The sequence below is a fragment of the Clytia hemisphaerica genome, unplaced genomic scaffold (genome assembly GCF_902728285.1).
Source record: "Clytia hemisphaerica strain Z4C2 unplaced genomic scaffold, Clytia hemisphaerica genome assembly, whole genome shotgun sequence".
In the NCBI taxonomy this organism is placed as follows: Eukaryota; Metazoa; Cnidaria; class Hydrozoa; order Leptothecata; family Clytiidae; genus Clytia; species Clytia hemisphaerica.
In genome coordinates this window covers 2,124,209-2,146,590 of record NW_027103962.1, presented here as the reverse complement: position 1 = coordinate 2,146,590, position 22,382 = coordinate 2,124,209, and the positions used below count along the sequence as shown (strand labels likewise).

General features: G+C 35.9%; 2 protein-coding genes across 2 annotated transcripts; one reads left to right on the top strand and one right to left on the bottom strand.

Annotated features, from left to right (window-relative positions):
• Positions 1–911: 911 nt before the first annotated feature.
• LOC136810344 (sorting nexin-18-like) lies at positions 912–14,625 on the bottom strand. The gene is made up of 12 exons (XM_067066900.1): positions 14,531–14,625; positions 6,498–6,584; positions 6,009–6,083; positions 5,149–5,399; positions 4,771–4,864; positions 4,070–4,195; positions 3,707–3,821; positions 3,287–3,426; positions 2,958–3,061; positions 2,238–2,341; positions 1,870–1,947; positions 912–994 (listed from the first exon to the last, which is right to left on the bottom strand). Exons 1-12 carry the CDS (start codon positions 14,540–14,542, stop codon positions 912–914), a joined length of 1,269 nt encoding a protein of 422 aa, XP_066923001.1. The 5' UTR covers positions 14,543–14,625.
• Positions 14,626–18,020: 3,395 nt separating this feature from the next.
• On the top strand, positions 18,021–21,432 carry LOC136810275 (uncharacterized). The gene is made up of 3 exons (XM_067066844.1): positions 18,021–18,181; positions 18,556–19,795; positions 19,995–21,432. Exons 2-3 carry the CDS (start codon positions 18,622–18,624, stop codon positions 20,756–20,758), a joined length of 1,938 nt encoding a protein of 645 aa, XP_066922945.1. The 5' UTR covers positions 18,021–18,181; positions 18,556–18,621; the 3' UTR covers positions 20,759–21,432.
• Positions 21,433–22,382: the final 950 nt, after the last annotated feature.

The window sequence follows — 22,382 nt, the reverse complement described above, 5'->3', positions numbered from 1 at the left end:
ACTTGTTATCCTTCATGTCGACTTAATAATGCTGTTTCCAGTTTTTTCTGAGTAAAATTTAAATGTCGACCTTATATTGTTTTGAATACACTTCTTATCCTTCATGTCGACTTAATGCTGTTTCCGATTTATTGCCTTTGCCTACAGATAAATTTCACCCCAAAATCGTATGACCCTCACCCCATCTTATTATGACCTGGCATTTTATGAATTTTCTTCCAGAGTGCCCACCCTCTAAGCACAGTAGAGCATATTGTTTTGAATCCACATTCCATCAATTATGTCGACCTAATGTTGATTCCGATTTTTTCTAAATGTCGACTTATAGTCGATTAAATGTTTTCAATAACGCAAGGGCGACATTGAAGGTATGCAAATCGTTATGTCGACATTTTTTCTAATAAATGTGATTCCTCAAAAAATCAGAGACTACGGTTCTTTTGGTTAATAGGAAAACGCTCTTCTAGCCAAAATTTTGCGTCTAGTATGTGTTTAACCGCGTAAAAACTGTGTCGACATAAGGTATGATTTTATATAGTGTCGACATATGGTAGATCGGTTGTATATAGAATAATTAGTGCAGAGCATATGATGGGGAGGGAATACAAGGCTGATTCAAATGGCTATGAAGATATCCTGATGACTTGAAGGTAATCTCAGGTAAACCTTTTTTTGAAGTATACACAATTAAATATTTTACTGCATAATACTATATAATAAATATTTTACGTTCAACCCTTTCCGTCCCCATGTCCTCATGTCAAGTATATTTGACATGAGCTAGATCCGGATATATAAGCCTTTTAAATGTTCCAACTAGCGATTTTCTTAAAAAAACTTAGAAAAAAAGATCGTGGCACTTAAAGGGTTAATTCAACTTCAATTTGTCTCAAGGAAGACAATATTTAAAATCAAACCTGTTCTTGGCAGAGATCCCCAATCTCACTGTAAGTGTTTGCCGTGTGTTCCATGGCTTGCGTTAGTGCTAACGAGTCTGTAAGGGAAAATAACACACCAAATAAGATTGCGAACTACTGTAAATGATAGATATTCATGATATGCACCATTGCAATATCTTTTGACATTACATCACGAACCCAACAGCTGATTGGTTGTAAGTGGCGTAAAATCAGTCAATACGTCATTTTCAACCAATCAAATGTTGAGTCCGTAGAAGACATTGAAATGGTGCATATCATGAAAATAGTGAGCAGTGATGATTATATACTAGGTATCATTGACATCAAAAAGGGAGAAAAAGGAGTGAAAGATGGTCAGTAAGAGTAAAGCATTTTTTGAAAATATTTGAAAAATAGTAGCAAGGGAATCCAACTAACCTGCTTCTACAAATGGCCCCTCAGAGTCTATACCCTGCTTGCTATCATCTATTTCCCTTTCTAATGAAACATTTTAGTCAACCCTTTTTGTTTCTTGAAGAAATTATTACCCCCTACAAAAATGTAGGTCCGAACCCTTGTTTTAAACACTTGTTTATTGTCACTTCAATGAGCTGTTCCGTTAAAAAATCATACAGGGGGGTGGACGAACCTTTTCAAGTCAGAAGAAATTATTATAAATGTTTGGATACCCATCCCCCTGGGAAATGGCAAAATTTGCAAAAGTACCCTTTGAAAAATTCTTTAAATACCTTAAAATGAGGGTGGACGAACTAAAATCATTTTTTATCCCCTGGAAATCTTAAAATAACTTCTTACCCCCTTAGAAAAGTAAAAAAAATACCCCCTGGAAATTTTTTTCAAATAACCCCCTAGAAATATTCGTTCACCCCCTGCATAGATATAAAATGGAATGGCCGAATGAGTTTACACTGATAAGGGTGAAATACACTAAGATAGAGCCAATACATACTTGGTGCATTATCTGTGACGAATGATGAAGCGATGCTTTCAAAACCACTTGATAAATGCTTGTATTCTTTCTTGTGTCCTGTAAAGAATGGAATAATATTTTAAGTTAGAAAGCTTCCTGATACTATCGTAACTGGTCTTTAAAAGAATGAATGATAAACACAAGTTATGCTCGAATACTCTGTATAAAGTATGCATACTAGATTCAACAGCTACAGAAACATTTAGCCCAAAAATTTCAAATGCCTTGGTAGAGTACTGTATACATTTTCTCAAATAAAAAACCCTGAAAGAATAAGAAAAGCTAAAGATATAATGAGTAGAAAAAAGGGCCTCGACTCTTGGGGTGCCCTATTCAAATATACTTACCCCTGGAGACTTTATCCCAATTATTTTCACCGATTTCAATCATTTTTTTCGTGCTTTCGTCCATGTTTTTCACGAAATCTTTGAACGTGTCAACTTCAATTTCACTGTAAGAAAGAAAGTAAATAATTCTTCGACGCCGAAATCTTATGGTTTGGTACTTTTCTCCATCAAACACTCACTGGATCATGAAAAATTCTTCAGACCTCAACTCCAAGACTTCAAGACCTCATGTTTAAATATAGTTGTTTTTTTGTATTTGACATTATATAAGTTCTTCTACTTTAAGTCAATACCAGCCATAATTTAATCATTCAAAAAGAATATGGGTAGAATACTAAAAATAAAACTATAGATGAATAATGGGGTAAATTTTCGCAGGGATGAAATTTCGCAGCTGAGATCATACGCGAAATACTAAGATTTCATGAATCATGGGGACTTAATTTTGCACTAGAGGAAGACAATATTTTCACGATTTTGTGCCTTTTTACGCCAAATTATGCATGTTGAAATACGCATTATTAGTGCTTCTTTGATGCAAGTAAAGGTAATAATTGTATGAGTTTTTTTTCTTTTTTTTCTCAAAAATATTTCGCGGATAAGGCTTTTCCAAATTTCCATTGCGACTTAATTTTGCGGATGACACCTAAATCCATGAAATCCACAAAATTTAATCTGCGCCAAAATTTATCCCATTAAAATATCCAGCGCATCTCTTACACTTTATGTGGAGGTAGGTTCATCTGTGGTGCAGTGATGGTGTAAAAGAAGTGGGCACCAACTATCTTGTCTTGTTCAGCTTTCCTTTTCCCTTCTTTCCATTCCTGAGAAAAAATTAAGAGTTTTTTGAAAGATTCCTATAGCTTCACTTCAGGAGTAAGGGAGTGGAGGGATTCACGATTTTCGAAATTTTACATACAAGATAATTATAGTCTCAGATTCTTTAAGTAAAGTTGATCATGATGCTGAGGATAAGGACAATGCTATGATTCAAAGACAAAAGATAAGCGATTCAAAGGAAACCAAATATAGGAGAGTAACAACGATACCTTTTCTCTTTGTTCAGAGCAGACATTAATAAAATGTTGGAAAACAGAAGATTCTGCGAGAACGGGATGCCTTGCTACACGGTTGATCCATTTCTCAAGGAGGTATCGCCTTTTCTTTACTAAGTCTTCTGAGTATCGACCTAAGAGAGAAAGAACAAAAATAACACTAAATTCTAGCTTAATTGAAGCGGAATAAAGCTTTCCTGTCATCGGTTGGAAATGATGAAACCTTAAACCAAACCAAAAGCATGGCTTCATTACTGATTTTATCTATCTGTGTTTTTCAACGACAGATACAGTTAGCTTTCGATTTGTCTAATAGATCCTGATGGACTGAGGATGAAGGTAAATCAGCACTTTAGTTTCAGAACAGAATGAAAGAAAAGCTCAACGTGTGAACATGAAATTTATGATCCGTACCTGTCAGTTGTTTGTCGGGCAGAGGTGGTACAGAGATACAGGGGAATTTATTGGTCAACCTTTCGTGCAACCAATCAAAATGCTTGAATCTATGAGCAACTGAAACTGACGTATGCTGAAATGGAGAAAAAATGATTTAAAAGACTTACATTGAAACACTTTGGACATCTTGAAATAGAAAAAAGTGTTAAATTCTTTAAGATCAAGTTTCTGATTTCCAAAGAATCGAAGGACAGTCATAGAATTAATTATACTCTTAATAATGTAATCTTTTGTCCCTTAAGATCAATATGATGAAACTCAATAATGATGAAGTAAGAGTCTTTTGCAAAAAGGAATATAGAGATTTATATCACAACATACTGAGGGTTGAATTTGGTAAGATATATAGCTTTTCATTCCTTTGAATTTACTTTTCTTTTCTGGTTCTGTTATTTTGATTGTGAATGGTATGGAAGCTGGTTGCCACATTGTCCCATCTGGACCATCCTAAAAGACATAACGGAAACGTCAGATAAATTATTACAAAGAAAAGGGAAAAGTTTTTTTTTCTTAGTGATCCAAGAGGAACTATAAATAAAAATTTAAGAGTGACAGACGATAAGTCTTGGGAAAATATGTCTACTTCCATCATGCATGAATAATGAGTTGGCTGGCTATATATTTTTTTTAGATTTTGATCAGGTGATTCAGTACTCTTTTGTTCGAGACACTTAACTTATTAGACTCCAAATCCTTTTCTATATAGGGCTACATACACTACACAATATATTGTCGGGCAATATATTGTCGATATATTGCTGAGTGCCGGCAGTATATTGAAAAGGTGTCCGCAATATATTGTCAGCTTGATTTGCAATATTCTAACAATATAGGGGGATTGTTTACCGAAAAAAAAATTCCTTTTTATAATAGAGTACCAGTTGTTTACTTCGTACATTACGGTCCGCAAACCATATTGTCGAATATTGTTCGTCAATATATTGTGTAGTCTAAGTAGCCCTTATTGTAAATGTTTTAAAGACTTTCGCATGGGCATTGAAATAAGCTTATTGGGCACTTACGATGGTCATAAGTTGATCATATTGAGGAATATCCCCATCGCCTTTGTTACCCAGTAGAAAATCTTCTCCACCAGACTTCACAAAATCTGAAAATCTTTCAAGTAAGTAGCAAAATTAAGTGAAGTTAAGTAAAAAACTAATTATCAATTCAGTTGACTTTATATCATAGTTTTTATTTAATCGATATCTACACTCGAAAAAATTTCAAGAAAGGAAAATGGAAAGGAAAATGTAGACAAATTTTCGCTAATTTGAACTTAGTAGATACACAACTTGACTATTCCTGTATCAATATCAATTCATTCTTACTCTAATGTTTAATAAGGACTAATGGTGCTATAGGATGCTATGATAAAAAGTTATAACAAAAACATTTACCTGTTTATACTTTTCTTTACTGTCCCTGACCTTGACATTGTATTAGATCTTGGTAGGTTACCAAAGCTGTCATCACCTTGAGATATAGTATCTGAGCAAGAAGACCGACTGTCGTTCCATTCTCTTGGTTCTAGTTGACCATCTGGTTGCTCTTGTTGGCCCCATGAGTCGTGTGAAGACTCAGAGGAGCCTTGGTCAAAGTGATTGGTAGCTTGAACACTGATACTTGGAACAGCTGGAGTGCCTAGAACCTGTAAAAAAGTAAGCTTTGTCAATTTTTAACTTATGGTCCTGCACTCTTAGGTGCCAAATAAGCGGGGGGGAGGGGCTTCGAATAAATGGGGGGTTGGCTAAAATTTTGAAATAAAATAAACGGGGGGACCTAATTACCGGGGGGTTCGAAAATGAACCTTTAAAAACCCTAAATTTAGGCTTTTTAGAGTAAAACATGGAATTTTCCTTTTTGAAGCTAGGAATTTTTTCTATAATCAATAAACGGGGGGGGGGTCCTAATAAGGTCCGGGGGGTTGGAAAAAAATCGAAAAATTAACAAGCGGGGGGGGCGTTTATTTGGCACCTAAGAGTAAAGATTAACTAATAATTATCAATTTTTCAATTCAAATTTTAATTTCTGATATCTTCTCTGGTCCTGATCATAGAGCACTCTCTGATGAACAGCAGCTACTTGACACTATTGTGAAATTTATCTAAAATTTTCAATTAAAGTTTTTTACTAAATGTTCTGTTTCATTGTAACGTGCTATCTATTTCAGTTGTGCCGAGGTCATCTACTTTACTTTAAAACACTTTATTTAAGAAGAAATTTTGACATACATAACAGGTATAATTTTCTTAGTTACCTCCACATATCCATAAGGGAATAATCCAGGAGTTCCTCCATTTATTGTGCCTTCCCACCAACCATCTCCGATATCCTAAAAATAAAGTGAACTTTTTTAAAATTTGAAATTCCTGTAGATGAAAATAATATTTTTGAGGAAAGTAGACCACAAATCAAACCAAAATCTGGATGCTTTTAAAGGGACAGTTGGGTGGTTCAAGATCTTTTGCCTGGGGATTCGTGGATTTGTGGACTCCTCAAAGAACTTTGATAAAATAACCATGTAAAAACCCTTTTATAGAGATTTCAACTTGAGTTCAAAGCCAAAACATTTGGCTGTTTTAAGTCAGGACCATCGAAGAAACCTACAAGCAAAAGATGTCAAACCATGTTTAGTTCAAGGATTGTCCCTTTAAAATGAAATTATGGAAAAATAAATTGACACATCCTGGAATTAAACAAGTTGACAAATAAATAGAAAAAATAATTATTTGTTTAAAACTCATACCTGGTTAGTGACAACAATGATATCACCTTCTCGTATAGTGAGCTCACCATTATTAACATCTCCTTCAAAATCATATAATGCCCGCACCTAGAAAAAACATACAAAAAGTTTTGGCAAATGAATTTTAAGCAAAAATGAATGCCCTAGAACATGGTGCTAGTTGGATTGTTCTGTTAAACAAAAGTTAACATTGAGGATTGAATTGAATTCAAATAAACCAGCCGAGGCTGGAAGGTCAGCCAATAGAGCTTAGCTAGATAGCTTTAATAAGTGGGTTAACAGATGTAAGAGATGTACTGAAACAGAGTAGACTAAAAATGTTGAATAATGTACAAAATGTGAAACATTTGATAACTTGATTTAAAATTATTTAAAACAAGCCTGAGAGCTCCTCCACCCCCCCCCCCCCACGAGAAGCTCAAAGTATACTTCTCTTTAGCATTGTAGCACTGTTTCTATGGCATCAAACAATTAAGCTATAGTTCATTACTACAAAATGAAAGAGAAACATAGTGTAATTAAACTTTTTGTTAATTTCATTCCAGTCAGTTATGATACATTTTTTCTGTTGGATGTAGACAATATCCATATCTGACCAAAGTGTTATATATACTAGAAATAAATAAGAAAATTGCCAAAACGTCAGCAGTCTGCGTAAATAAATTTTGTAGTTTAGTACCGTCAAGTTACACAACATGCACACAACCATCTTGAAGACTTTGCTGGTCGCAAATGATAATTGAAAGCAAAACTTAAAATTCATAAGTAGCTCATTTTTCCCCCGTTTTGCTTTAAACTCGCTTTTGATTGGTCTATGAATTTGGGCGATTGATTTACCGCCTTGGCGGAATAAACACACGACCATAATAAATAAATTCAACAGGGCAGCGGTGTAGCAATTAATTTCAACTGGGAGTCCTCTCTTCTGTACCAAGCACTGGCAGTGTTTTTTAAACTTTAAAACAATGTTAAATGAAGACCAGCTTGATCTGTTTGTTATGGCTGTGCAAGTTGTGACGAGAGTGTGCATGTTGTGTAACTTGACGGCAGCCCGCTTTCTGCAAGTCTGATAAGAGATATCTATAAACTGTTATCGCCATTCATTCTATTCCATCATTCAGTCAAAACGTGCGCCAAGGTTAGAAAATGTTAGAAAAACACAATCTGCGTCCGGAACTGCGTGAAAAATAGTTTGATCAAGTTCAACAAGAACTGTATATATTAATATTAATATAAATGATCAAATTCCAAAGACCATTTGTCATAATTTTGCAAGTCTAATAATAGGAGATATGATGTCATCATTTGGTTCCCGTCATCTGACCGACCCTGATTTACGGTCAGCAGGTAGAGTTGGAGGGTCGGAAAGCTTTTCCGCTGCTTTGCTGGATTTCCACTCTGTGTTTACAAGTTTTCAAATCGAAGTAGAGAGCTGCATGCTTATGGAGAGTAAACCGAAAACACCAGTTTATCCACGGTTTCTCAATTTTAAAATTCGGATCAGTCCAAACGGATTCCCTATCAACAAGATGTAGCTGCTTCTTAACAGAAAATTATTTTCGACCGACCGACCGAACGACTCCCACTTTTTAAAGTGGAAATAACAGGAACCAAACAATTTTTTGCGATTCGCCTTTATATCATTTATCACAAACACGTCCAACACCAAGTCCAAAACGATTGCATCCAGTCTTTATCAAATTTATACAGTAGCTGTACTTTTGTAAACTTTATCAAATTCCAATAACATTATAACACCATCAATCCCCCTAGAGGCAAACAAGAAAAATATGTTTTTATTGCAAAAACTATCAAAAAGCAGCAATAGAAATTATCAGAAAATTCAACATAAACAAAAACTTGAGCAAACGGCTTTAAACCTTCAAATGATGTAGAAAAAGAATCCCCTTGATGAAAATCATGTGTTTGATTTGCCGAGTTAAAAAAATAAATGACAGAAATTGAAGTTTGCAACAGATTTACACTGGAAATACTTTGGTACAACAACACTGACTTATCACATCTGACTTTATCGCTTGAACCGCCATCTTGAAACACTACATTATGATCTGTAAAAACAACGCACGCTAAAAGTACCCAAAAAGTTAACCCGATCGGAAGAAAGTTTAGAAATCAAAGTGAGATCGGAAAATCAGATTTTTTTTTTGTCGTCTTATGGTGGAACTGGAAAATTTTACCTATTTGAATGCTCAGCTTAGGCTGACCAATTATTGAAATTACATTATTCTCTTAAGACTGGCTTTCAGGTCAAAAAAGTTTAGCCTAAAATTGAAATTCTAGCATGGATTTTTCACTCATACTTCAATTTTTTTTTAACTTTGCAGACTTTAGTTTGTTTTGCCTTCAAAAAATTCTACTTTTCAGTTATAGGAAGCCCCAATTCATATTTACAAACTTTAAAAGCCCCACAACTTGATATCAATTGCAATTGAAGTTAACAGTAAATTTCTTTGATTTTTGACTATTTCTTTTGTTCAATCTTTTTACAAAATATTGAGCTCAAAATCGCACAGTAAGCTGAACTGCCTTTATTTTCATTTCTAAAACTTTTGCAAAAAAAGGAAAAATAAAAAAAGTTGTAGTATTTTTACGTCACACACTGAATTTGATAGATCTATGTGGCGTTTTTTTGAGAACTTCATAAAACTGATTTTTGTCCTGCTTTTGCGGGACTTTAGCTTAAGTGCTTGTGTGCAGCATTGGGTACAAAGTCCAAATATGTGTTCCCGTAAATTTTACATGAAGAGTTGGGGCTATACTGATTGTAGCCGGATGTTTGTCTAGATCCAGTGTACCCGATTGTTTGAGATCCGGTGTACCCGGATGTTTGTCTATCTATCATCCGGAAATAAAGTAAAAGTCCGTAGCCCATTTCTGTTGCAATTTTGCCTGCAGCAGCATGGAGGAATACTACGCCCCAATAAAACCGCCTCTGGCATTGAAAGGATAAAGGAAAAGTCTGTATTTATGTTATCAGAAGTAATTTCCCAATTTTAATACCAAGTTTGGCTTTTAAGATGTTTTTATTTGGCACAAACAAAATTGGGCTATCAAACTGATCAAACTGCAACTGCATTGATGGAACTTGATTCGATTGACCACTCCATCTTTTTAATCTTAGAGTTCAATTAATTTTTTTGCTCAAACTGTAATTGTTCAATGGAGTTCGATTAGTTTGATTGTTCGATTGATTTGACAAGTTCGATTGATTTGACAAGTTCGATTGATTGGGTCTGGCATAAATCAGCGTTTCATCATCCCCTTTGAATATTTTTTTTTCTTGGATATTTCAAATTTCTGAAGATGTCTTCCCTTTAGAAATCCTTTTTTAAATAGCTCACCATCAACATCAAAACACAATATAAACAGGAAATTTCTGTAGCTGCCTATGGCGTATTTCAATAATATGTTTCGTTCGCGTCATAAAACATCCCAAAATCCAATCAGTTGGTTGGTCGGTAGCAAATGTTGTCCGATTTTTTTAATTTAGTAACTCCTGAAGAATCCAGTCGGCAAAAAACAGAATCCAAAACCGTTGACCTTAAAACCGTACCCAATTTTTGGCCCTCAGAGCTGCTGGCTCTACCACGTCAGTGAATTTCAACTTGACAATTTCAATGAGGGTGGACAGAAAAAAACTCAAACAAGACTCAATAATGTGGGAGAAGTAAACAAAAACTCGAATGGTGATGTAGAAAAGGCTTAGCTAGGGGTCACTCACATATCGATTCTTCCCACGACTAACGTCAAATTGACGCGAAGGGGTGGGGGTGTTAGAGTCTGTGGCGCTAAGAAATTTGACCATAAATATCAATTTTTGAGACGTTTATTCCGTGACAAATGTTACTTTCCATATTTCGTTTCCTTCATTTGCTTTGCTATTTTATAGAACAATTTTAACCAAAAAAAACAGCCAGATGTTTATGTCTCGTGTTCCTTTTGTTTAGACAGTCCGCGCGACCCTTAAATTTCGTCGACGGTCTATCTTTTTTTTATGAAATGCCGCTATTCTGTTGATTAACGGAGATAATCAATTCCGGCAACTTTCCAAAAAAAAGTTTAGAAATTATCTCCATTATTTTTAAAATGTAAACTGAGCAAGCCGTAGCGAAAATTATAGATGGCTGACAAAACAACAATGAAAGTGAAGGGGAGACTTTCATCGATTTTTGATGATTTTTTAAACTTTGACGTTAAGATAGAGGTGGGGGTGGGGGGTTTTTCAAATTAGCGTCAATTTGACATTAGTCGTGGGAAGAATCGATATGTGAGTGACCCCTATCAAAAAAAATTTCCGACATTATTGCGACTGGGTCGACTCGGGATTTATGTTCTGAAGGTGAGTCTGTCGGACGACGCGAACAGAAGATATGTATTATTGATGGTCGCCTATTTAGGCAGCAATCACAAATATCTTCGTTTCACGTCGCCCGACCAACTCTCGAAAATTGAGTAGAATTGAGTTGGTGAGTCTGCAAATTTGTCGGACTTTTTTTGTTGATGACGTTTTTATTATTGCTGATTTTTTGCGAGCGATTTCTAGCGCATTCGCGGCATTTTGACTTTGTTTATCATTACACGCCCCATTTTGGGTTGGAGGTCACAGTTTTTCAAAAGGTCGTAATTTGAAACCACCCATATAACACACGGTTGTTTTGGCTGCTGGGCTGACTGGCAGTTTCCTTCAAGAATACACTCTAAAAATGGATGATTGAGGTCAGACGAGAAGAAGATTTTTCAATCGACCGACCGACCGACTTTAGACCCAACGAGGACGCGAAATGAAGATATTTTGTGATTGCTGCCTTAGGGGTCACTCACATATCGATTCTTCCCACGACTAACGTCAAATTGACGCGAAGGGGTGGGTGGGTTAGAGTCTGTGACGCTAAGAAATTTTACCAGAAATATCGATTTTTAATACGTTTATTCCTCGACAAATGTTACTTTCCATATTTCTTTTCCTCCTTTTATATACCTAAGTATTCGTTCCGGCAGGTACAAAATGCATAAAACATAATGCATATTGCATAATACATAACAGTATTGTGTAATTTACAGAACGATTTTATATTTTCTAAAACTCTCCTTTGTAGAGGCTAAAAACGCAAAAACCTCTTTCTTAAAAGTAAACATTCCAATCAGAGGGATTTCCCTAGAGTCAGACATGATATTTACTTTTCGAATCCGAATGAAAGAGAAAACATTTCGAATCACAACAACAAAGGGTTTTCTGTCAGCATAAATAATAAGAAGATGCAACAGATCAGAAAGGTTTCCCTCTTCTTCTTTCTCAAAAAAGGTAAACACATAAACATTCAAATGTAAATTGATTCGAAGCCTATTTTCTTTGATCTAGCTTTCGCTAGCTGGGAGACCCGTCTACTATGTTCGTGTGATTTCGTAGTATAGCATTTAGTTAATAAAAGGAATAAAAATATAGAAATAACAGAGTAGCTTCTGATGGGACTTTTGCTTTTATGCGGTGTAAGTTTGAATAGAGAGTATGGATCTCCAGACTAAGCTTTCGCATGAAGCTTTAATTTATAGGCTGGATATTGGCCTATCTAACAAAAAGCATTCACATGGTTAATGCTTTGTAAGAGGGAAAACCCGTTGAAATTTATTAGAAATTGTTCGAAAAGATCTCTGAGAAAACCCAGAATAAAGATCTTGCTATAAAATTTACGTTTTCGAGTTTTCGTTTTCGAAAAGTAATATACGGATAGATATTTTCGTGTTTTTTCTACACTATACTATGTTCTGTAAAATACAACTATGAAAATCAAAATGGCAACAAGCATTTTCAGTGGATCATGGATTTTCTTCATCATCCAAAATTCAAATTTACAGCTTTCTACCCTTTATTTTCTGGTAGAAAATGGTATATTTGTTTTGTTGAAAGTAGTATCTTTCAAAATCTCCTCTAAAATAGACATTTTTCAAATATTATGCATTATGCATTATGCAATATGCATTATGTTTTATGCATTTAGCACCTGCCGGTATTCGTTCACTTCGCTATTTTACAGAGCAATTTTAACCAAAACAAAAGGCCCGATGTTTTATGTCTCGAGTTCCTTTTGTTTAGACGGTCCGCGCGGCCCTTGAATTTCGCCAACGGTCGGTCTTTTTTTTGTGAAATGTTGCTTTTCTGTTGATTATGATTATGGAGATAATTAATTCCGGCAACTTTGCGAAAAAATTATCCCCATTATATTTAAAATGTAAAATGCAGCTGAGCAAGCCGTAGCGAAATTAAAAATGGCTGACGAAACAACGATGAAAGTTTAGAGTTTCATCGATTTTTAATGATTTTTAAACTTTGACGTTAAGAGGTGGGGGTGGGGGGGTTTTCAAATTAGCGTCAATTTGACATTAGTCGTGGGAAGAATCGATATGTGAGTGACCCCTTAAACTGAAAAAAATTCTGGAGTGGGAAAACGGAAGGTGATAGAAATTGACCGTCAACCGAACATCCTCCTTCTGTTTTTCTACTTCCTATCTCTCTATCCCAGACCCGATCAATTGAACTTGTCGAACCAATCGAACAATCGAACTAATCCAACTCCATCGAACGATTTTAAAGTTCGATTAAAAAAATTAATCGAACCTAATCGAACACTCACAATTTTTGAAGCAATAGCAGTTCGATTAGTTCGGTCAGTAAAAAGTTCGATTAGTTCGATGATATTAAATCCTCATATCTTCCCTCGCTTGCAAAAACTTTGTCCTGGCACGCGATTGCCATTTCGACAGTTCCGGGAAATTTGTCTATCCGGAATAAAGTCCGTAGCCCCCTCTGTTGCGATTTCGCGCGCTGCCGAGTGGCGGAATACTACGCCCCAACAAACCCCGCCTCTGGCGCTATAAGGATACAGGAAAAGTGTGTAATCCGTTATCGGAAGTAATTTCCCGATTTACATTCCGAATTTGGCTTTGAAAAGAAGCTAATAGCGAGTTTATGTATTTGCACTTTTGAGGACGGTAGAGTGACTGAAGCGATTTGGAAAAACCCGCAATTCCGCCCCGCAAAATCGAGGACGGTAAAAGTGCTGATTTACCGTCGTTCTCAGTTAGTCAGGATCTACTCAAATTAGAACCACCTCACCGTCTCCGTCGCTGCTCGCTGAAAAACACACATACATAAACTCGCTAATATACGGTGGCGGAGCAGCACAAACTTGTCGAACAAAATTGGTTTATCGAATTGATCGAACCGAAACCCATTGATCGAACTTAATCGAACACTCACAATCTTTTAAAAAATCTTAGAGTTCGATTAATTTTTTTAATCGAACTTTAATCGTTCGATGGAGTTCGAGTAGTTCGATTGTTCGATTGGTTCGACAAGTTCGATTGATCGGGTCTGGTCTATCTCTTTTTCTATTTTCTGACTTTCTGAGACTTGTTTTCTGATTTCTACTAACTTTTCTATGAATTTGATATTTCAAACTTTCTCCACCATATATCGACCTGGCTGGGATTCGAACCAACCGCCAAATGAAAGAATCTCTGATCAGAAACCCAGCGCGCTATCCATTGAGCCACACTCGCACAGCAGAAAACAAAATTTGTAAATACTTATAGAATGACAAAAAAGACGGGGGTAATGTTATTATAATTTGGGTAAAAGTACCCCTTTTTTAACCTGACTGAAATTCGAGCCGTTACTAGAGACCCTGCGGGGCCCAAGGCGCCGAGTATGCACCCGGCACAGTGACAAGCCGTTACTAGCAACCCTGACCCTACCTAACTGTTAGTTAATCAATTCTAAACAACAAAACCCCCGGAAACACAAAATCGTAGATAGGAAAAAAATCCATGTTCGACTGACGGTCAATTTTTATCACCTTCCTGGGAAAACACCCACAAAAATAGAATTTTCCTTTTCATTGCAAGCAGCTTTCGATTGAACAGACATAAAAATACAGACATTTAAACCAAAAATCAAGAAAATTGGATCAAAGTGTTTGTTCAGAGTGTTCAAATTACAAAAAAATTTTCCTTACCTGTGTCGCCATTTTGATTTTTGGGCATGTTCTGTGTACTAAATTTACGCGACCGACCAAAATAAACAAACTTTTTATCCACTTTTCGTTTTTGGTATTGGGCGTTAAGGCGGGTAAAAAGGGCGGCGGGTTGGTTTGCGCAAAAAGCGTTTTTCGTCTCTACTTTTAAGTCATTTTTGCCAACCTCGTTTCCGTCGGGGTTCCCGTGTATCGCAGGCATTATTTACGTTATATTTGGGGCTATCGCAGTAAGTATAAAAAAGCTGATAATACGCAGGGAAGTGGAACGAGTTTGAGAAAGGATACAGCCAACCTCGTGCCCGTGTATCCCAGGCTTTATTTATACTACTGATGGACGCCAGAGAATATCTAGCGCTATCAGTAAGTATAAAAAAGCTGATAATACGCAGGGAACGAGGTTGGGATACAGCAATACACAATTTGCTTTCACAGTGTAAGTAGTAAAGATAGTGATTTGTTCATCCTTTGCCAGCTACGAACAATCGAACGAAGTAACTTTTGCAAATTTATTTGTGAGAGCTTAACTCCCTGTACTCCAAAACTCTTCCAACAGTATTCCTTCAAACATACGGAATATCACTGGCTGCTAAAAAAAGATTCATTCAAAATTTGTAGGGGTTCGAAATACCGTTTTTCCGTCAAAATTTTGGCTGAATCCCGGAATCCCAAAAATTCAAAAAACTAATCACACCGTCACACCGGTATGTAGAGGCTTGAATACTAGAATATTGACAAAAAAAGAAGGCTGATCACCATCACCGTCTGATTTTCGTTTTCCCATCTTGTTCTTCATCAAATCCCGTAATACCGTACTAAAAAAGGGCCGATCCCATCACACCGTAAAAGACAACCCCCATTCAATAGAAACGTCTCGACAAGTATTTGTGCTCTAAACCTGACGAACCACACAATAAGTCAAGAAAAACAAGATAGACTGAATCAAGTGCTATTATATTCCATCAAAATCACATGTGTTGGGCTCAACAAGCTGGAGATATGAACATCATCAAATCAACCTAAAGTATCCCGAAGTAAGTATAGAGCCCAAAAAAGATACCCTGACCTAGTCTGAATCGCAGACCTCTACAAAATAAGGAGCACGAATCCGTTAGTGGATGCAAGCAGCCCAACTCCGACCATAAGCGGCACGTCCCCGTACCCATTTAAGAATCTATTGGACAATGCCAGGCATTCTTTCGTTCGAATTCATCGATGATTGGCTTGAAGAAAAGATTTAAAAGAATTTAAATGCAACACAACGCAACGGATACGGCATGTAGGTACGACCAGATTTTTACAAAAAAACCCGGAATTTTCCTCTTCGTTGGTAAAATCGCTATAAAATCACCTAAATTTCCTTATTCGTCGTACCAGATATAAAATTAAAAAGCTTCCATCGTGCCTGAAATGAATATTATTACAGAATGGCTGGCATACATAGAATTGGATAGTGTCAAAAATCGCTAATTCAACGTTAGCCCAAGCGAATTCAAGTAATATTTTTTCGGGATCCAAAACTGCAAGACAACTGACCTGTCTTTTGGTTTCCAAAACATACATTATACCAACATATTCTTCTTCGAATTCGAATTCTTTAATTTGTGGAACTAGCCTTACCATGTACACTTTAAATCCTTTATCACAAAATTTATTTCAAAACATAGAAAAGTTACAAATTAAGTCGCCTTTTCACTGTAATTTTTCATAGACTTGCACTATAGGAACAAATTGATTATACATGCTGGTTTAACTGTGCTCAATTCAATAACATCAATAAATGTTTATAAAGTTTAAAAGACTGAGATCCTCCTTGTCGAATAAATTAACAGAAAATTAGCGAAACATGTTCCCCTTTTATAAACTCATCGAGGATAACTCATCGTATTTTTTTTTTTTTTTGGTCATCCAGCCTCTTCTCTCACACTCCAAAGACTGGGTGGTCATATTACAGGTAAAACACTGTATCCTTTAAAGCGGTAGCATATCCATGTGAAAATGCCATAAGATTTGAAATACCTCAAAAATCTTATTAAGATCTAACCCTTTTTGGAAATCGCAAAAAGAGAAGCCAGCCAAAAAGAAAATGAACTTATCCTATTCATAGCCACCCCGATCGGTCTTTTGAGCTGAAACTAAAGAAATTGATAACCCTATTGGATTTAGATATGAATAACTTTATCTTCACAAGGTAAGAAAGACCAAGTATCCTTGGAAAGACCCAACAAGGGATTGCCGCATCGCAACTTTTTTATAAATCTCTTTGGCTGTAACCTTAGAAAATAATTAGGGATGGAAAAATCTTTTTATGGAAACCACGTTTTATGCAGTGAGGACTTCCACTCCACTAGTAACAATTATTATTCAACTAAGCTTTCGTCTCTTCTCGGCTACCGTAATATTTTTGTACAGGAACCGTACTTCCTGTACAATTTTTAATGATGAAGAAAGCTGTAACTATGGTAACTACATGCTTATCCAAGGCAACGGGATTTGAATTAGAGAATTAGAAGTGATTATTATAAACTTAATGTTATCATACGAGGCAGTGTGGAACAATTACTATATACAGATATGTTTGTTATGACTAAGGAATGTTATTGCTACCTTTTCACCAAATGAAACCCTGTCAATTAAATTTCCTATATAGGCGTACTGCTAATTAATCAAATTTTGCTAGGGCGATAAGATAATCTCCTTAATTACGACGAAGCTGATTTAGATGTGTATTTTACAGACCGGTATCGGTATATTCCATTAATGCTTTTAAAACGCATTAGGATCAAGCCTAGAGAAACTAGGTCAACCAGGGCTCAAAAAGGGCTCTTTTTTCATAAGAGTCTGTATATTTATGATGAGATTCGGCTGTTGGTACTTTCATCGAATTTCAGCCTCACTTTGTTCAGTATAAAAGTGAAGAAGGAACTTCATTTCATTTGAAAAGCTCTCTCCAGGTATAAAATAATCCCGTGCATAATTGCTATTAATTCGCTTCTTTCGTTCAATATAATTAGATGGTTCATACAATATCTATAATAACGAAAGATTCCTGAAATCCTGTTTTCTTCACCTCTCTTTTCCTAGGCTGGACATGTTCTTAAGTTGTTCTTATTTTTTTTTGCCGAATTTCAGCCTCAATGTTCTTATAAACTGGTTTCTATTAAAAAAACGTGTATTCGAGCCTTAATTTCTTAAAATTCAGGCATTTTAGGCTCAAAAATGTTCTTATTTTTTTCATTTTTTCATTGATGATTTTTCTAATAATGTTGTCTATGTAACATGTTATGTAGTGCTCATTTGAAATCTTTTGGAAAATGCAACACTGCCATGCAAAAAGATCTAAAATTTCAAAATGTAATATAGAAATCAGAAAGATTTCCATCAGAGAATAAACAAGCACATGCGCATTTCTAAATTCTAGAGGAATTTACACATTTTCAGCATAATTATTATTCAAATTATGCTTAATATAGACAATTAAAGCAGTTTTCGAAAACAAAACGTTTTGTTTCAAGCATATTTTGTTCTTGGGGAGGTAGTAACAATATTACTATAAAAAAAACAAAGAAATTCGAGGATTTCAAGGGGCATTGTTATATTTCCATATATAGCATATAATAAGCAAAGGCAAAGGTACGAGAGGTAGAGTATTGAAAAAGCGTCAGTAATAAAAAGGAGAATTGTTTTATTGACTAATGTATATGGCATTTTTGAATGATTTTGTTGAAAAAGTTGAAGTAAAGGAAATTTTAAAATCTTCTTCAGAAAATTATTGTAAAAGTGAGAGGATCAAAATACAGAAAACGTTATTTGGATGATTTTTTCCAATGTCGACCCAAATTAGATCCCCTATACTTAAACAGAGAAGAATAGAACTTATTCGAGTGGAACATTTTAGTACGAGACTAGTACGAGAAATCATATCTATGAAGAATATTAAAATCAAAAATGCTGATAATTTCATATTATATTAACTCTAATCTTTTATCAAATATTCAAACTTTTAGAGACTTAACGCACACACATACACTTCCTTGAAGAACACATGATCCGCCGCATTGCGTGGTAAGAAAATGCAGTTTTACAGGGTGTTACTTCTGGTAGTGATACTAAACGTCATTGCTCAAAACCATTGTCATCGAAAGAATCATTCAAGAAAGAGGCGTATCAAAAATGGTAGCGGAGTTGCGGAGAAAATTGATTTGGTTTTCATTATCGACGAAAGTGAAGGAATGTCTAAAAATGATTTTGAAATTAGTGTCAAAGCAATGTACAAACTTTTGAAACATTTCAGTATTTCACCTGGTACGACCCGTGTTGGCTTATATACTGTTGGTCGAAAATTCAAGAAGCATTTCGAGTTCCGAGATCATGTGAACCGGGAATGCGTCATGAAAAGCATTCGGAAACTTGTCTTAAAAACGAGCCCGAGGAACAAAAATTTCACAGAGAACCTACGTACAGGGTTCGATGAGATCAAAGAGAAACATACAGATATTGAAGGGCAGCGTCTAATCTACCTGTACATAACGAATAAGCCAGAAGATGTCAAGCTGATTAATAGTGAGGTTGAACTGGAAAATGGAAGTGAAATGACTGTCCTCTTGCTGGAAAAGGCAGTTCTGCTGAATGAAAAACATCGACACCATAAAACGAAAGCGAAAGAAAGATCTCACAGTAGCCATCATAAGAAAGAAACATCAAAGAGAACTCCGGTCAGTGAAAAGCCATCTAAAAAGGTTACCATCGAAAGAGCGGGTAGCAAAATACAAGTGGTCAACCTACCAGTGGAAACTGAACACATTCTATACAAGATTAACGTAGAGAATAAACAATATGGTGTTTGTGAGCATAAAAAAGATGGTAGCCCAGTCATGGACGAATGTGATCGTCATTGCACATGCGTGAACCAGAAATTGACCAATTGTTATCGATTACGTAAAGAATTCACGTCAATGACGTCAGAAGAGCGTCGACGTTATTTGAAAGCGTATAAAACTCTAACGACGAAATCACCTTATAAAGACACATACGAACGCTTCATATTCATGCACTATAAATACTTTTGTTGGGGAATTCATAACAGAGAAATGTTTTTACCATGGCATCGATGGTACCTATCCATAATGGAGGATTTGTTGCGACAGATAGATTGTGGAATTACAATTCCATATTGGGATTGGTCTTATGCGAGTCATGATCCCTGGAATCGAACTAATCTGTGGCGATCTTCGGATGATGGGTTAGGTAAGAGAGGTATTTGTGTGTGTGAGCTCTTTACAGGCCTGAATCAAATAACATATGTAGAAAAAATAACAACCATGTTTAATTATGGTCTTTTTTAGTTAAGTCGAATAGTCAGTAACTAGTATCAAACTTTCCAAGCATTCAAGAAAAAATAGCCAATCTGGTTTTAAATTAATTATTCTCCATCGTTTTCTCTTAGGTCCCAATGGCAATCGATACAAAGGTTATTGCGTACAAAAAGGTTTATTCCGTGAATCACAGTGGAAAACCCCTTACTGGGAAGACCCTATGGATATCGTTCTCTCATCCGCTGACCAGTTGGGCGGAGATATTGAAGACCAAAGGGGACATTTAGCTTTCTGTTTACGAAGGGCATTCAAAGGTCATACGCCTAGTTATATCAGCGTACAGCGTACATTGTTGCTGCCTGCTCGTCATTTCAAAGACTTCGATATTCAGATGCGACACAACTTCCACGACCGAGTCCACAACACCATAGGTGGTACCATGTGCACCCATTATGCCGCAGATACGCCCGAATTTCATTTCCACCACTCCTTCTTGGATAAAATTTGGTTTAAATGGCAATCCATCAGCTCTGATCATAAATGGGTTCATTTCTTACAAAGGAATCACACCAAAATGTTAGGAACTGAATATAATCAATTTGAGTATACAAATTGTGATAATCTACCTCGTTGTATTAAAGTCACATATAAAGATTTTCCTAATAGAAAACACACTAAAAGACACAGAGAAAGAAGATCACCCATAGATATAGATTCAATGGGACGAATGACGAAAGATTACTGGCAGAGTTATTTGAATGACAGCTGGTATTCAAGTTTTCCAAATTGTTCTCGATCGAAGATAGAGAAAAAACGAGCCAAATTTTTACATTCGATTTTGGATGGTCCAGGCGAGGCTTCCGCTGAAGATTTAAGACATAAGCTTTATGGTTGATGTTGGGAAAAGACTTGAGTTTACACATCATGTGTGTCAGCTGACTGGTTGTAAAAACAGCGCTATTGTGTGTGGATCGATATTGATGAAAGACTTTTCTTTACGATGGATGCTGACAGCATTTGTATCAAATGAGACAAAATTATAGAGGACTTTTGTAGACTTTCAAGGAATCTGTTTCGTTTCAGATTTGGACTCATGGAGGTTAACTAAACATCACAAAAATTATGATAACTTTTACATTCTTTTAATATGCTAACACGGGTGCCATTACATTCATGTATAACCAAAAGGTAAGAAACCTTCATAGACATTTTTATGGGAAGATAGGATTGTCTTTAGATTCTTAAATAACCATTTGAAATTCCAAGAGAATCGCAAGCTCGTTGGTGAACGTTGTCATTGTCGTCAACATAAATCTGAAAGTTCGGATTTGGCGATTGATCTGTTTGTCGCTAGTTTGCTGGAATACAATTTATTACATATCATTTTTCAATGGTAGATATAATTTCATCATAAAATATATGATCCATAATAATTGTACATTTAAAAAATTGAACAAACATTTTGAAAATCTCAAAGATTTCTATCTATATATAAACTAAAAATATACATTAAATTTCTAGATTACATAGAAAATCATGTCTAATCTACCTCAGTAAAGGCCCGTTATCAAACAAACAGTTTATGAATATTTCACTGAAGCCACAGATATTATACTATAAAACACTAAACATGGTTGTGAAGCTACTCAATCTTGTGCAGGCTACTTTTATAAAAAGCTAAATAGAAATCATGCACCGTCCTTGCTTTAATAACAACCCTATAAACTATACATCTTTTCGACCGTAGCCACCAATTGCCGCACGGGCATTTTTTGTACGTTTTACCACCCTAAACTCGATCCAATCCTTTTTTACACTTTTTTCTATTGTCTTTAGGTGTGAAAAAAGACTGGAACGGATTTAGGGTGGTAAAAAATGCCCACGCAGCAATTGACGGATACGGTCGAAAAGGTGTATTGTCCATCGCTCCTTACCACTTGATAGCACAAGTAAGTGTATTCATCTGGAGGATGTCAGCAGAGCATGGAGCGAGGGAGTCTAACCCCTTTTCTATTTGCACTAGTTCTGGGAAGGTTGAATGCTGAAGTTGAGCACCACACATACTCTCAGCTCCCAGGAAATTACCACTTAGATCAGATTACCCTATCTAAGCTGAGCTATTCTCTTTCGTTGAGTTGGCAGTGACCAGGGGTCGAACCCACAGCCCTTGGATTTGAAGGTGAATGCTCTACAGACTGAGCTACCCAGTCTGGCCTACACACGATTATAACGGTCATAAACCAAAAGCTTTTAGTGAGTGGGTGAACAAGCCTACGAGCTTGTATGCCATTTTGAAGTTTTTTAAATTAAAAAAGAATTGGAAGAAAATCAGCCTTAAAGACTTTTTGCGCACCGAAGGGTCAAAGATATCGCATAATATAGCTTTGCCAAGGATAAAGAAATTTCTTTTACTGCTTTAAAGAGGATATCTGTGTTTGCCACCCTATTGGGCGACAAATCTATCACAGAGAGAAATGTTTTTGGCCCACACTGAGTTATAAAGCCTTATAAACCTATAT

What these genes read in the sequence shown, in the direction of transcription:
- LOC136810275 (XM_067066844.1), top strand. Translation starts at nt 18,622, where the DNA reads ATGCAGTTTTACAGGGTGTTACTTCTGGTAGTGATACTAAACGTCATT. An exon ending in ATCTTCGGATGATGGGTTAG is followed by an intron (nt 19,796 to 19,994) that starts GTAAGAGAGGTA and finishes GTTTTCTCTTAG; the next exon opens with GTCCCAATGGCAATCGATAC.
- LOC136810344 (XM_067066900.1), bottom strand. An exon ending in CTTACCAAATTCAACCCTCA is followed by an intron (nt 3,822 to 4,069) that starts GTATGTTGTGAT and finishes TCTCCATTTCAG; the next exon opens with CATACGTCAGTTTCAGTTGC. An exon ending in TTGGGATAAAGTCTCCAGGG is followed by an intron (nt 1,948 to 2,237) that starts GTAAGTATATTT and finishes CATTCTTTACAG; the next exon opens with GACACAAGAAAGAATACAAG.